Genomic DNA, 16,789 nt, shown 5'->3' on the forward strand with positions numbered 1-16,789 from the left:
GCACAGTAGCATGTGGATGCATTTTAATAATGTAGACTATGTTAGAGCACAGTGTAGAATTTGCCAAAACAAAATCTCATATAAATCCGGTTCTACGCACAACCTACACCGGCATATGCGAACTGTGCACCCAACTGTGAAGCTAGCTGTAGCGGAGCTTCGAGAAACTAGCGGGCCTGCTAGTGATACCCACCTATAGGCAAATCGTGCCATTTTGTTTTTACCAAGTTACTCAAGGCCTCTAGTTTCTGTGTACCAAATTAGAAAAAAGTTACCAATCTGTACTTGAGTTATTTGACCATGTCAAGAGAAAAAAATTGTAAGAATAAAAATAGGTTTGACAGCCTCGCTGTGAACCCCTAAATATGGGTGTTGGGAAAGCTACTCTGAAAATATAGTTTACCAAGCTACCAATTCCTACACACTGGAAGAAGTTAAGCTACACTAAAGCTACCTTTGAGAAAAACAGTTTACTTAACTAAAGCTACTTTGACTACTTCGTAAAATTCTCATATCTAAATCTGAAATGTCATCGAATACAAAATGCAATAACATAATGTGTAATTTATGCTATTAAACACAAAAACAATGTTTCAAGGGAGAATTAGGCTGGTCTGATGCCTGAAAATAAAGGACATTCTTGCCTACTTCACCCATCTTTTATTTGAGCAAAAAAGCAATTATCTACAGAAAACACGATGTACATTTGAACCAAGCTACTGCAAACTAGTTTAATTACTAGTTGAACTATATGTAGTAAACTACTCCCCAACACTGGGAATCTTATGAGTGCCACTGATGCAATCAGTTTCTCCCTTTCATTCTCTTTTGGAATTATCTCTTTTGGAACAATCTACATTGTTTTGTACTTAACTGATTGAAAAGGTGACAGGTCAAAAGGTAGTAAGGGACAATCTCCTCCACCTCATTGCCAGGGAGTCTCAGCAGGCGATACCAGGTGACTCTGGCTTAGGTGCTCTACTGCTCATTATCCCTCTGCATTAGGCTTTGAGTTTGGCTTTCCCACTTATATTTGTAAAGTAAAATTCTTTAAATCTCCCTATAAAAAAACAATTACTAATCATTAGCCATGAAACTGAAATGTGCTCCATCAAGTATGTATCAAAGGTCATTCAAAGTCTTGATCAAAGGTCATTCAACAACTGGCTCACCCAAAATTCTCACTGCTTAGTATTTCATCCCGACTATTGTTGTTGTCGTCGTCGTCCTTTTTCTAAGAAGAGTGACATTTAGATTATTATTTACTGTTTGTAATGCTATGTGAATGGGTTGTACATACACAGTACAGGCCTTTAATTTGAAAAATTTTACACTTGAGTGTATCTGTATCTGCACTTATCTTCCAAAATTGTATTTTTATATTTTTTATTTCACCTTTATTTAACCAGGTAGGCCAGTTGAGAATAAGTTCTCATTTACAACTGCAACCTGGCCAAGATAAACCAAAGCAGTGCGACAAAAACAACAACACAGAGTTACACATGGGATAAACAAGTGTACAGTCAATAACACAAAAGAAAAATCTGTATACAGTGTGTGAAAATTAAGTAAGGAGGTAAGGCAATAAATAGGCCAATAGTGGCGAAGTAATTACAATTTAGCAATTAACACTGGAGTGATATATGTGCAGATGAGGATGTGCAAGTAGAAATACTGGTGTGCAAAAGAGCAGAACAACAAAAACAAATATGGGGATGAGGTAGGTAGTTGGTTGGATGGGCTATTTACAGATGGGCTGTGTACAGCTGCAAACATCCAGAGTATTTATATACTGTATGTTGGGGGAATTGAAGACCTTCATTGTACTGTAGGTGATCACTATGCTGTACTAATACTGTAAGAATAACTGGAGAGAAAAATACTCAAGCCCTCATGTCATGTTGGCATTATCTGATTGGCTGTGTCATTGATTCCTGGCTCCTCCCATACAAAGATAAAGAGTTATACATATGACATCTTATAGTCTCAATATTTCAAACTAGTCACAATTGTTTATTCAGGTGTAATTCAATGTGTATTATTGAATTTGACACTAATCTGGATTTCAGCTTGGGTTTTCATATACACTGTAAATCTGCCGTGCGAGAGCTTGCTTCAAACAAGCAAAAAGTGTTACCCAGTAAGAAATCCGACATTTACAATGCTGTAAACTGAGAGACTTTCCAGCCGAAAGCTACAGTGAAAATGGTCAGTCTGCACAAAACATCCCATAATGACAAAGCAAAAACAGGTTTTTAGAAATGTTTGCAAATGTATATAAAAAATAAAATAATGAAATATCACATTTATATAAGTATTCAGACCCTTTACTTAGTTCTTTTTTGAAGCCCCTTTGGCAGCGATTACAGCCTTGCGTCTTCTTGGGTATTAAGCTACAAGCTTGGCACACCTGTATTTGGGGAGTTTCTCCCATTTTTATCTGCATATCCTCTCAAGCTCTGTCAGGTTGGATGGGGAGTATCGCTGCGCAGCTATTTTCAGGTCTCTCCAGAGATGTTCAATCGTGTTCATACCCGGGTTCTGGCTGAGCCACTCAAGGACATTCAGAGACTTTTCCCGAAGGTACTCCTGCGTTATCTTGGCTGCGTCCTTGGGTCATTAACATGTTGGAAGGTGAACCTTCGCCTGAGGTCCTGAGCTCTCTGGAGCAGGTTTTCATCAAGGATCTCTCTGTACTTTGCTCCGTTCATCTTTGCCTCGATCCTGACTAGTCTCTCAGTCCTTGCTGCTGAAAAACATCCCCACAGCATGATGCTGCCACCACCATGCTTCACCGTACAGATGGTGCCAGGTTTCCTCCAGATGCGACGCTTGGCATTCAGGCCAAAGAGTTCAATCATGGCTTCATCAGACCAGAGAATATTGTTTCTCATAGTCTGAGTCCTTTAAGTGCCTTTTGGCAAACTCCAAACAGGCTGTCATGTGCCTTTTACTGAGGAGTGGCTTCCGTCTGGCCTGATTGGTGGAGTTCTGCCGAGATGGTTGTCCTTCTGGAAAGTTCTCCTATCTCCACAGAGGAACTCTGGAGCTCTGTCAGTGAACATCAGGTTCTGGGTCACCTCCCTGATCAAGGCCCTTCTCCCCTGATTGCTAAGTTTGGCCGGGTGGTCAGCTCTTGGAATAGTCTTGGTGGTTCCAAACTTGATGTAGGCCACTGTGTTCTTGGGGACCTGCAATGCTGAAGACATGTTTTGGTACCCTTCCCCAGATCTGTGCTCCTGTCTCGGAGCTCTATGGACAATTCCTTCGACCTCATGGCTTGGTTTTTGCTCTGACATGCACTGTCAACTGTGGGGCCTTTGTATAGACTGGTCTGAGCCTTTCCAAATCATGTCCAATCAATTGAATTTACCACAGGTAGACTCCAATCAAGTTGTAGAAACACCTCAAATGTCATCAATAGAAACAGGATGCACCTGAGCAACATTTCAAGACTCATAGTTTTGAGTTTTGCACATTAGCAAACATTTCTAAAAACCTGTTTTGGCTTTGTCATTATGGGATTATTGTGTGTAAATATTGTATATGTAATCCATTTTATAATAAGGCTGTAACGTAACAAAATGTGGAAAAAGTCAAGGGGTCTGAATACTTTCTGAAAGAACTGTAACCCCTCTATTTGGTCAGTGCTGCTGTGTGTCGCATACATTATAATCTCTCTGTGGCACTGAAGCTACCCACTGGACAAAATCTGGTTGAATCAACGTTTTTTCCCAAGACATTTCAACCAAAATAATCTGTGATGACGTTGACTCAACATGCAAAACTGATTGGATTTGTAAAAAGTCATTAACATAAGGGCATTGTGTTTTTTTCCCCCTAAGTTTGAACATAAATCCAATGACACTGTGAATTATTTTGTTGATTTCTCGTTGAATTAACGTTAGATGTCAACTCAACCAAATGTAAATCAAAGCTATACCGTAAAGTGACTTCTGTACCCAGTGGGTAGTTTGTGTCCTTCGTTAAACCTGTCCCTACTACAGGACACATATGCTTCTCATTTTGCTTCCAATAGGTGGGTATTGAATGTGCACCTTTCTTCCAGTTCCTTTGTAGCTGGTTTACTTTCAAACTCTAAACTCTGTCATCAGGCATTGCACTGCCTGACCCTCATTGGCTGGTTTACACAACACTCAGTCCCACTGGCAGCAACAAAATAATACATCTTATCATCCCACAGGGTCCTCCAACACAATGAAGCCTGTCTGAGCTCACTGGGAAACCCAGACCCAGATCACTGGCTGTGGCTAGAGCAAGAGACTGATTTCCAGACCCTGTTAGCTAGGTGTTTGGGAGGTTATGCGGAAATAGCTTGGCTATATTGCAATTTGTGTTTATGCATATTACAGTCTGCCCCACAGATATGTCTGCACCGTACAGTGAGCATACCTAACCGCTGAGAATTTTTCAAAGCAATAAAATATTTTGTTTCCATTGCTGGACAGTGACACAGAGGAAGTTCAGATTGGTAGCTGGCAGGAGCGAGTGGCTTCTGATTGGATATCAGATTCTCAGTACTTCCTATACTGTGTGAGGATGACTATATTATGCATTACAACACATCGCAGTATAACAATCAAATTCATAAACAACTCCTACTTCATATCTCAGCAATCAAGGTTCAATGCCTGGCCACAATTCAGTTCATACAATGAATAACAAAGCTTTAGTGTGCCTTTGTTCATAAAGTTTTAAGTCTCATTATTGTTGAGACTTATGTAATGTGGTTCTTGTGAATATACAAAAATATGTTGGTCTGATTCAGGTTTTCTTGGCAGAAGTATTCACTTCCTGTTTTGTGAACAGATCCAGAGTGCCTTTCTTTCTGTCAGAGCTCTGTGAATACGTACTGCTGTTCTCTCTTCTCTGCATGAGTTTGAGCAGATTAAACTTGGACATTCACCTGCTGTTTCTCTAGTTAAGGCTGTGTTAACTGTATGGCTTTTGTCAAGCTGTCAGTAATAATTGTATTATCCTTACATTATTGGAAGGCTGAAGGACAACATAGTGTATTATCAACAGTAAATTCCATAAGAACCATTGTAATAGTGCAAAATGATCCCGGCGGATTTTGTAAATTGTAAAGGGCATAATAAAACAGAATCTAAAACTATAAATGTGGGGCCACATATATTGGGTCTAAGTTACATCTACTTTACATAAAATGTAACTCTTAAAGTAACTGTGAAAATATCCTTTTTAAAAGTTAATATTCTGTTAACCCATACCCCAAAAATGCTGTTGACTAGTCTTATACTCGTATTTGTGGTCAAAGCATAAATTGGAGAAAAAACACTTCAAAATCCCCACCTCAAACTTGAATCTAAACAGAAGTTTAAAAAATGCTTGCTATTTCCTAAAAGAGAATGCCATCCTGCTTCATTAGCTAAGCTGGCCGATCAGTGGTCTACATTAATATTTTTAATGACTAGTAAACGCCCACACCATTCTGTTGTTGGGGTAGGTCATTGACATCACCAATAAATTCTGACAGGGAGAGCAGTAAAGGGGGAGGAGAAAAGAAGCATCCATATAGATAATACTGCCTCAGTCAAGAGGACCCGAGTGTAGACCCCAATGCATTGATCCACATTCATACCTGCATTGACCCACATTCTGGACTGTTGACCCTTACTTCAGCCCAACTGACCCTTCTGAAGCCTATGTCCTTCTACAGGGCTGAACTACCTGATCCATAGACTGCAATGTGTTTGCTGTTTGTGCATACCATTTTGAATGACTAGCAGATAACATATGTAAATAGAATTGCGAAAACTTGTTCTAAACAAAGTGACATGGGATGACAGGCCTTCAATGTTGGGCACCTTCTCTCTGCACTCACATAACTTTTTTGATTGAAATCACAAGTCTAAGGGAGATTCTTACTTGAGAAAAAGACTGTCCTCTCCTTGACTCCTTCGTCCTCTCTCCTCTGTGACCAGGAAACCTATAAGTGGTTGAGGAGAATATCAGTTCGTTTGTAGGCAAACGGAGGAGTGTCCTCGCCTCCTTGGCAGCCTCCTTCCGCTGAGGAAGCACAAGAGTATCCTACCTGAGTCCTTTGGGGAAGAATTTAGAGATCCGCCACACCCCCTTTGAATCAGCTGTTGTTTACACGGAGGAGAAAGCATGCATATATTTCAAAAACAATATGCTTTTTATCCTTTTATCTATAAAATGTTTATCACAACTAGCTAAATGTATTTTTACTACTTTACACAATTAATTGAGGACTCCACCACTGGAAACGTAATTTGCATGATGTCCATTTGTTTCTACTTTCCTCTCCTCCCCTCGACTACCATTTACCTTTTTCAAAAGGAGGTGAGGATGGAAGAGTTGATCAAACCAATTGAGAATCTCCCAAAATTCCACTGTGCTGATTCCCTGGCATTTTCTCATTTGGGCAAAAGTCTGTCCTCCGTCCGCTCTCCTCCATCACCTGTAAATTGATAAATGGTTGAGGAGTATGCTAAACAGAAGATTGTCCTCCCCTCCTTGATAGCCTCCTTTTGGTGAGGAAGCACAAGTGTATCCTACCGTGGAAGAGTTTTGATACCTGCCATACACCCTTTGAATCAGCTGTTGTATTTTCAAAGGAGAAAAGCATGTGCACATTTAAAAACGATATGCCTACCTACCTTAATTAGTTTGATCACTTTACACATTTATTTTGGGAACCACCCCTGTAAATGTCATTTGATGACTCGCAAGTGAAGGATCATCTCACAAGCACATTTTCGTCTACGTTCATTCGCCTCGATTATCTTTGACTTTTTTCAAGAGGCAAGAGAGGACGGAGGAGACAGGACGCAGGAGTTGTGCAAATCCAATTGAGAAAAGGCCCTTGTTGTAGGGTTAAGACAAAACAAATCCAAAGGTGAAAGAGGACTTTAGTGCCTTAAAGTTTTAGCATGGGCAGCGCCATTGAGGATATTCGTCATTTTGAAGTAGTCAACTGGGTGGGTCTTCCTATGGGATTAGGGAGCATCATATAATTCCATCCAGGTCATCAGCCAATGAATTATTCTCATGATCAAACATTTTATAACTACAGGTAGTAGTAAATCAACAACCTTGGCTTTATATCTGTTCAAACACTCCAGGTGGCAATGTGTACCCTTTCAGTTTGTTTGCCAACTCAGAACTATCAGAAGGAAATTGACTACTTCAAAATGGAGATGGCCTCACTGGCACCGCCCTTCACCTCAGATGCCACAATTGGACAGATATAAAGAATTCTCTATCGGTCTTCTTTGGAAAAGCCTCAGGTAATATTAGATTAGTTTCAGACCATCCAAACTGTGATCATGGGTAAATTGTAGTGATGGGTGAAAAATACCCAGTTACATATCAGGATATTATTTTTGCTCTTTTTTAATAGAGCCAATTTGTTTTCAGCTTTCTTTCCCCATGACTGATCCAAATCAAATCAAATCAAATTTTATTTGTCACATACACATGGTTAGCAGATGTTAATGCGAGTGTAGCGAAATGCTTGTGCTTCTAGTTCCGACAATGCAGTAATAACCAACAAGTAATCTAACTAACAATTCCAAAACTACTGTCTTATACACAGTGTAAGGGGATAAAGAATATGTACATAAGGATATATGAATGAGTGATGGTACAGAGCAGCATAGGCAAGATACAGTAGATGGTATCGAGTACAGTATGTACAAATGAGATGAGTATGTAAACAAAGTGGCATAGTTTAAAGTGGCTAGTGATACATGTATTACATAAGGATACAGTCGATGATATAGAGTACAGTATATACGTATGCATATGAGATGAATAATGTAGGGTAAGTAACATTATATAAGGTAGCATTGTTTAAAGTGGCTAGTGATATATTTACATCATTTCCCATCAATTCCCATTATTAAAGTGGCTGGAGTTGAGTCAGTGTCAGTGTGTTGGCAGCAGCCACTCAATGTTAGTGGTGGCTGTTTAACAGTCTGATGGCCTTGAGATAGAAGCTGTTTTTCAGTCTCTCGGTCCCAGCTTTGATGCACCTGTGCTGACCTCGCCTTCTGGATGATAGCGGGGTGAACAGGCAGTGGCTCGGGTGGTTGATGTCCTTGATGATCTTTATGGCCTTCCTGTGACATCGGGTGGTGTAGGTGTCCTGGAGGGCAGGTAGTTTGCCCCCGGTGATGCGTTGTGCAGACCTCACCACCCTCTGGAGAGCCTTACGGTTGAGGGCGGAGCAGTTGCCGTACCAGGCGGTGATACAGCCCGCCAGGATGCTCTCGATTGTGCATCTGTAGAAGTTTGTGAGTGCTTTTGGTGACAAGCCAAATTTCTTCAGCCTCCTGAGGTTGAAGAGGCGCTGCTGATCCAAACTCATCCTCATGTCTCTCTGCATCAGACAAATGGTGAGCAATGTTTGGAACATCAAATACTAATTTTATTACTATCCAATCGCAATTCATTAGCCTATCATATTGGGACTTTAGTATCGTGATAACATATCGTGAGGTCCCTGGCAATTTCCAGCCCTAGTAAATTGTGACACAATCAATAATCAATAATTAATATTGAGTAGTTATTTGTGATGCAAGCTAATTTGTAGATCAATCAGTCTGGACTCACCTTTAAAGTCGACTGTCCAATGCACCCATTGAATGTAGAGCAATGTCTGAATCAGCATGTCAGATTTTATAGAATAAAGCAAACAAGTGCCACCTAGTGGTCAAACCTTGAATATCATTTGACACGTACGCCAGCTCTGGTGGAACAGGAAAACGTACAGGCACAATATGGTGGTGTTTGGGTGGGTCTGACAGTATTATGAAGGAATGATACAGGGCACAATAGTAGAGAGCCACTCATTGCTGAGAATGCAACAAATAAAAACCAAAACATGTTTAACCAGATTTAATATTTTTTTAAACATTGGGTTTGGAAAAAAAGTACAAAAGTGATCTGTACGCCACAGTATGAAACCAGTTTGGTCCAGAGCTGTAAAGTGAAAGTTGTGTTCCTTTAAAAACCATATTCTACATATAATTACCCAGCCTACACATACTCACTAAAACCGATACAAGTTACACATTTTAAATACATAGGCTGACCCCTGTAATACCTTTACATGTGATAAAAAAAGGACAAAAGTCTAAAAGTACATGAGACCACAATGCCAACCTGTATATGGCACTAAGTCATGCAGTATTACAATCGTTCCACTACAGAGAAACAGCAAAGCACTACAGCTGTCACAGTGAGAAAGAGGGCAGCCGGGAGGTGTCTCTAAATAACAAGGTTTAAAAATCTCTCAAAGAGTTGATGGTTTTTAGACTTTAACGCCGAGAGAAGTCTCCGCTGCTGGCCAGCAACGCTGTGGTTGGACACTATTTTAACATTTGCATACATAGTAAGTTGAGAAGGGTCTCTCCAATGAGGAGAGAACCTATTCCATAATTATGTCCAATTAGAAAAATATAACTAATATGTTAAGAGAAAGTTGCTGTTGAAGACAAAAATCCCCCAAACCCTGGTAAATGCTCAGAGTATGTGGTGAGAAAACACTAAGAAAGACAATTGAATAAATAATTCCATGACATATATAAAAATCAACTTGGTTCTGTGATGTTGGCAATCTTTTCCACCTTGCGCAAACCATGCTGCTGGACCCAGGCAGTGTTAACGAGGCTCTCTCCTCCCTCCATCCACAGTCACAGCCAGATAAAAAAAAATTAACTTGGGGCCAAAACATGAGGACGCATTCTTATTGTCATGTCAACATGAAAGAGAATTTCCATGTACAGCATGTTCACCAGGTTTTCCAATGAAGAAAACTGAAAATAATCAAAATTGAGAAAACAGAAAGGAGAGGGGAAAGGCATCAGCCTTTCACAGTGTTAAAACAACAAAGCCCCTCCAAGCTGTGGTTGGGTGGGCTTGTCGTTACGGTAACAGCAGTGAACTCCCTGTTCTGTCAAACTTCTTGCCCTTTGAGAGTGCGGCCACTTGTTTTAGCAGATCCCGATTTTTGGCCTGTAGTAAAAGAAAAGTAGTGAGTATGTAACCATCTATGTTTAATGAAAGCATTTACCGCACAAGCTAGTAGTGTTTGATTACATCCTACTGTGCCTCTTTCTTAGGAAAGTTGTTTGAATCCCATGCACTTGAGGGGCTAAAGGTCAACATATTGGGTTGGAACTTGTCTCAATGGCTGCGTTTACACAGACAGCCAATTCTGATCTTTTTCCACTAATAGATCAACCCATTTGCCAATAATTGGGCAAATGATCTGAATTGGGCCAACCGTGTAAATGTAGCCAATGGCTCACAAGATGTCAGGTTTTTTTCTTGTAAAGGCATGCATGGAAATTTCTAGTCTACCTGTTGCTGTTCCATGGACTCTTTGTGTGCCTTATCCATGTTGTTCATCTTCACCCTCATGTTGGATTCCTGGTACTGGAAGTCTGCCTTGAGCTCTGTGAGCTAGAAGTACAAAAAAATAAAAAAGAGGCAGACAATCTAATGAATACAACATGACCAAAAGTCAAATTTCACATAAAAAAAGTTTAGAAGTGTGTATGAGTACCAGTCAAAAGTTTGGACACCTACTTATTCTAATTATTCTTCAGTTGTATTATTTTCTACATTGTAGAATAATAGTGAAGACATCAACTATGAAATAACACATATCATGTCAGTGTTAAATCAAAAATATATTTTACATTTGAGATTCCTCAAAGTAGCCACCCTCTGTCTTGACAGCTTTGCACACTCCTGGCATTCTCTCAACCAGCTTCACCTGGAATGCTTTTCCAACAGTCTTGAAGGAATTCCCACATATGCTGAGCACTTGTTGGCTGCTTTTCCATCGCTCTGCAGCCCAACTCATCCCAATTGGGTTGAGGTCAGGTGATTGTGGAGGCCAGGTTATTTGATGCAGAATTTCATCACTCTCCTTCTTGGTAAAGTAGCCCTTACACAGCCTGGAGGTGTGTTGGGTCATTGTCCTGTTGAAAAACAAATTATAGTCCCACTAAGCCCAAACCAGATGGGATGGCTTACTGCTGCAGAATGCTGTGGCAGCCATGCTGGTTAAGTGTGCCTTGAATCCTAAATAAATCACAGACAGTGTCACCAGCAGGGCACCCCCACACCTCCATGCTTTACAGTGGGAATCACACATGTAGAGATCATCCGTTCACCTTCTCTGCATCTCACAAAGACACAGCAGTTGGAATCAAAAATCTCAAATTTGGACAGATTTCCACCACTCTAATGTCCATTGTTCGTGTTTCTTGGCCCAAACAAGTCTCTTCTTATTATTGGTGTCCTTTAGTAGTGGTTTCTTTGCAGCAATTCAGCCATGAAGGCCTGATTCACACAGTCTCCTCTGAACAGTTGATGTTGAGATGTGTCTATTACTTGAACACTAAAGCACTTAGGGATGCAATTTCTGAGGCTGGTAACTAATGAACTTATCCTCTGCAGCAGAGGTAACTCCGGATCTTCCTTTCCTGTGGCGGTCCTCATGAGAGCCAGTTTCATCATAGCACTTGATGGTTTTTGCAACTGCACTTGAAGAAACTTTCAAAGTTCTTAATTTTCCAGATTAAGACATGAAGGTCAGTCAAAGTAATGATGGACTGTCATTTCTCTTCGCTTATTTGAGCTGTTCATGCCATAATATGGACTTGGTCTTTTACCAAATAGGACTATCTTCTGTATACCAACCCTACCTTGTCACAACACAACTATTGTCTCAAACGCATTAAGGAAAGAAATTCCACAAATAAAACTTTTAATAAGGCAAACCTGTTAATTGAAATGGATTACCTCATGAAGCTGGTTGAGATAATGCAAAGCTGTCATCAAGGCAGAGGGTAGCTACTTTGAAGAATCTCAAATATATTTTGATTTGTTTAACTTCTTGGTGACTGGGGGGGCAGTAATTGAGTAGCTTGGATGAATAAGGTGCAGAGGGTAAACTGCCTGCTACTCAGCCATAAAAGCTAGAAGAATGTGCATATAATTAGAATATTTGGACAGAAAACACTGAAGTTTCTAAAACTGTTTGAATGTCTGAGTATAAACAGAACTCATATGGCAGGCGAAAACCTGAGAAAAATTCAACCAGGAAGTGGGAAATCGGAGGATTGTAGATTTTCAACTCTGTCATTCCAATATACAGTGTCCGTGGGGTCATTTTGAACTTCCTAAGGCTTCCACTAGAAGTCTACAGTCTTTAGAACCTTGTTTGTGGCTTCTACTGTGAAGTGGGACCGAATGAGAGGGGATTGCTTTTCTACAGACAAAGGAATTCTCCGGTTGGAACATTACTGAAGATTTATGATAAAAACATGGTAAAGATTGATTCTATACTTCGTTTGACATGTTTCTACGACCTGTAATATAACTTTTAGGACTTTTCGTCCGACCTTTCCGCTGGACTTGCAAGCGCGCTTGGATTTGTTTACCAAACACGCTAACAAAAGGAGGTATTTGGACATAAATGAACTTTATCGAACAAATCAAACATTTATTGTGGAACTGGGATTATTGGGAGTGCATTCTGAAGATCGTCAAAGGTAAGTGAATATTTATAATGCTATTTCTGACAAATTTTAACTCCACAACATGGCGGATATCTCTGGCTGTTTTGGTCTCCGAGCGCTTATTGCATGGTATGCTTTTTCCATAAAGTTCTTTGAAATCTGACACAGCGGTTGCATTAAGGAGAAGTTTATCTAAAGTTCCATGTATAATAGTTGTATCTTTTATCTATTTTTATTATGAGTCTTTCTGTAAATTGACGTGGCTCTCTGCAAAACCACCGCATGTTTTGGAACTACTGAACATAACACGCCAATGTAAAACGAGATTTTTGGATATAAATATGTACTTTATCAAACAAAACATACATGAATTCTGTAACATGAAGTCCTATGAGTGTCTTCTGATGAAGATCATCAAAGGTTAGTGATGAATTTGATCTATATTTCTGCTTTTTGTGACTCCTCTCTTTGGCTGGAAAAATGGCTGTGTTTCTGTGACTTGGTGGTGACCTAACAATCGTTTGTGGTGCTTTCGCTGTAAAGCCTTTTTGAAATCAGACTCTGTGGCTGGATTAACGAGAATTGTATCTTTAAAATGGTGTAAAATACTTGTATGCTTGAGGAATTTTAATTATGAGATTTTTGTTGTTTTGAATTTGGCGCCCTGCACTTTCCCTGGCTGTTGGCGGGGTGAGACGCTACCGTCCCGAATATCCCAGAGAGGTTAACACTTTGGTTACTACCTGATTCCATGAGTGTCATTTCATAGTTGATGTCTTCACTATTATTCAACAATGTAGAAAAAGGTACAAATAAAGAAAAACCCTGGAATGAATAGGTTTAGGTATATCTCTATTAGTTAGGCATGTACCTTTCGGTCCTTCTCCAGCATTGTCTGATCCCTCTGCTGAAGCATTCTCTTTAATGACATCACTTCCTCTTTCAGCTGGCTGATCAGAATGAAGTTGTCCGTTCCTCCAGAATCCATAGATTGGGTGATTGAACTACTGCAGGGAGAGAGCAAGGAAAAAAACAAGTTAGGGTGGCAGAAAAATGAAAATACCTGTTTGGAGATCTTTTTCACACCGGCCAACTTTACCTGCTCCACCAACACCTTGATGGCAACCATCACAGATATGTGTTAGAACCAAGAAGGCCAAAAATAAGTGTCAGGTACATACTGGATGTTCAGCCCTGTTTACTTCAAAAAGTTAGAACGAGTTTGTAACTCCTTACATCTGATTGAAACTCCTCTCGTACCTGTCCCCGTTGGATGGCTTCATCTCCAGTTTTGGTTTCTTCTTTGGGGTATCCTTCTGGATCGAAGACGATTTATGGCTGAAGGGAGAACCAACACACAACTTAAGCCACAGAGGCTCCATCAAAAACAGAACTCATCCCAGATTGCCCCATAGTTAAAATACATTGCATAACTAAGCAAATGGGCTTGTCATAAGTCAAAACACTAGGGAATGTGATTCAGAAAGAGGTGGTAAGTCACCTCTGCTTCCACATTCCCTGCTCCTGCTCTGGACTTAAGCTCCCACTGAGTCTACAACACAGAGACAAGAAAATACACACACAAACAAAAACCAAGTTATGTAATTTCATCTTTCAAGATGTTTCTTCTGATATTTGACACATACATCATTACTCAGACCCCTACATCCTTCCAAAAAGTGCCTGTTCAGCACAATACATATATAGTATTGTGACAGAGCAGAGACCTGCATTACAGAGGATGTAAAGGACTAACATGTAGAGGAGAGGGCTGTGGCGCCAGGGCCTACTTGTGTGAGCTGCTGTGTCTTTGCTGCTGGTGGTGATGGTGCTGTCTGGAGTGGTGGTCCTTCTCGTTGAGCGAGGAGTTGGAGTGGGAGGAGCTGAAGCCTTTCCTCTGCTCCTTGGTCTTTTGCAGTACACGTCGGTAGGACAGAGTGCACAGCCAGCACAGCAGTTTCCCATCCACCTGACACAACACACACAGGACAGTGGAGGATAGTGAATACGCAAGTGTTGAACAACATGCATGTCAGGGTACCAATGCAGCAGGAATCTGTGCCTACCTTTCTCCTGCCCTCCTCCTTGCGGTCAAATGCGCACTGTTGTTTGCACTGCTCGCAGGTCTGTGGAGGGCCATACTTCTTCTCTGAGTTGGTGCAACGCTGACACTTTGTCCCGATGAAAGCAGCAATGATGTTACAGTATTGGCAGGGTTTGGGCTATGTGGGAAACAGAAGACTATTTCAACCTGCGTTTGCACATTTTGGCCAGCTTAACCAGAACTGAGTCAATCAGTACATAATGTACAATTATAAACAGATAATTCAAGTCAAACATACTGTCCCAAACTGCTTTACATTCTGTGCACACTTCTTGCAAATGGTGTTTGTTTTGCTGGAATAAAGAACGGTAAAGAGAAATCACAACAACGTCCTGAAACCAATGTTTTCACTATATTAAGAATGGAATAAGAATACCAGGTGCTGGAGCAGAACTCACCTCTCCTGCTGAAACTCTGATCTGCAGTATGTACACTTGACGATGGGATGAGCGATGCGACACTCCTGTTGACACAAGAAACAAAGCATTAGTGATTCATCTCTTCAAATGTTTATAAAGCTCTTTCAAGGACAAAATATAAATATAATCGTGTATAACCGTGTTTAAAAAATAATAATAATGTTGGCAATAACACTAATAACTTAGTTATTAAAAACCCTCAATCATGAGTTGTTTGTCCTACCTGTCAAAACACCTTTGTCTGCCTTTATTTAGTGTTAACCATTTGTTCATTATTATTTACCATGAATGGGAAGTATTTACAACAAACCTTTTATTTAGTCAATCTGGGCAGAAAGCTTGAAAACCTGTGTGTGTGGTGGTGAGCTTATGGCAAATATGTATTTACAACGCACCAGCATGAATAGCAAAATGTTTTAATAAAAAATAATAATTTGCCACTGGAATTATAACTCGATTTTTGCCCATTCCATTTTGAATTTCTGTGGAACATAGCCTACCCTACAGGCCGAAGAGGAATGCTACATTGAGCCCACTGGAATTCAGTTTTGTAAATGCCGGTAGTTAGACTACATGATAAAATAGACTTGTAAGTGGCATGAAGTGTAAACTAATGACAACTGAACAGGTCATGGACGATGCAATGTGAAAATAGATAACGCTAGTTAATAACACAAGTTCATCTGACATTATTTTGTCTGTTACACCCAGCGGACACTTCGGTGAGAAAACAACTCGCGGATACATTGTATAGTCCCATTGTATATTATCCAGCTAACGAGGATGCCATTTGCGTCCCAGACATGTTGCAATGATATAGCGGTTACATAATTATCACTTGCTATAAGGGCTGAATGTGGCCAGAGACCTTGGAATTATACATCCAGGTAGCAGTCTAAACACGCGTGAAACACGTATACGTCTGTAATAGTACAGTAACGTTAGTTAACTTAACCATTCATATTGCCAGATTTGGGCTAACTAAATAGCAGGCGCCCACAACTAGCTAGCACCCACACCTCCAGTCCAAACCTTGCACAGCTGCTGTCCCTGCGACAGTTCTTCGAACGGATACCGCTGGTTACACTTCGTACACGCGTAGAGGGCCGTTGTTGCCATTCTCACCAAGATTAACAAAAAGTCACAGATAAAAACAAATAGAGTGAAATATGTAGTCACCTAGACAGCGTGCCGTCTTAACTATTTCCTCCGTAGCTATTTAGCTAAGCATGTAGCTAGCCAGCTAGCTAATAATAGTTAGCTAGGCTAATGCTAAATAAAACAGCTAAATGTTCTCAAATATCTATCATCTCTTTCTGTTGGCTAGCTAACATGAGTTAGTTAACATCGGTAGTCAAAACAGCTGATAATGGATTCTCAAAATATAAAAACGAGTAAAATATTTAACGCTGATCTTAGCTAGCAATTCTCCTAGCTTTTTTCCCTTTCTCTTTTTTTGTATCCGCGGCGGCGTCATTCATACCGGATGCGGACGACTAGAAAAGAAAGAAAGATAAGCCAATCATGACATATTATTAGTGCGCGGGACTTTGCATTTTGAAACACAGAAGCCAATCAGAGAATAAAACAAGACTGAATGATTAAGTTCCACCAGAAAGCGAGAGGATTTGTTTTGTATATGAGACTTTCGAATTACGTGAGGCCTGATCGAATAATAGTTTGGTAATGTTTAGACTATTACAAATGTACTGACATAAGTG

At 40.2% G+C, this 16,789-nt stretch overlaps 1 protein-coding gene across 2 annotated transcripts; it reads right to left on the reverse strand.

Annotated features, from left to right (window-relative positions):
* Window positions 1-8,892: 8,892 nt before the first annotated feature.
* On the reverse strand, window positions 8,893-16,575 carry LOC110537354 (protein FAM76B). 2 transcript variants are annotated; one of them, XM_021623318.2, is made up of 10 exons: window positions 16,101-16,575; window positions 15,048-15,112; window positions 14,888-14,942; window positions 14,612-14,767; window positions 14,336-14,514; window positions 14,047-14,097; window positions 13,782-13,883; window positions 13,417-13,552; window positions 10,375-10,476; window positions 8,893-10,026 (listed from the first exon to the last, which is right to left on the reverse strand). In XM_021623318.2, the coding sequence occupies exons 1-10, from the start codon at window positions 16,185-16,187 to the stop codon at window positions 9,937-9,939; spliced, it is 1,023 nt and encodes a 340-aa protein (XP_021478993.1). In that variant the 5' UTR covers window positions 16,188-16,575; the 3' UTR covers window positions 8,893-9,936. The 2 variants fall into 2 exon arrangements, with proteins under 2 accessions (XP_021478993.1, XP_021478994.1); XM_021623319.2 differs by having other exon boundaries at window positions 13,806-13,883; window positions 16,101-16,570.
* Window positions 16,576-16,789: the final 214 nt, after the last annotated feature.

The sequence above is a fragment of the Oncorhynchus mykiss genome, chromosome 12, assembly GCF_013265735.2.
Source record: "Oncorhynchus mykiss isolate Arlee chromosome 12, USDA_OmykA_1.1, whole genome shotgun sequence".
Taxonomy (NCBI): domain Eukaryota; kingdom Metazoa; phylum Chordata; class Actinopteri; order Salmoniformes; family Salmonidae; genus Oncorhynchus; species Oncorhynchus mykiss.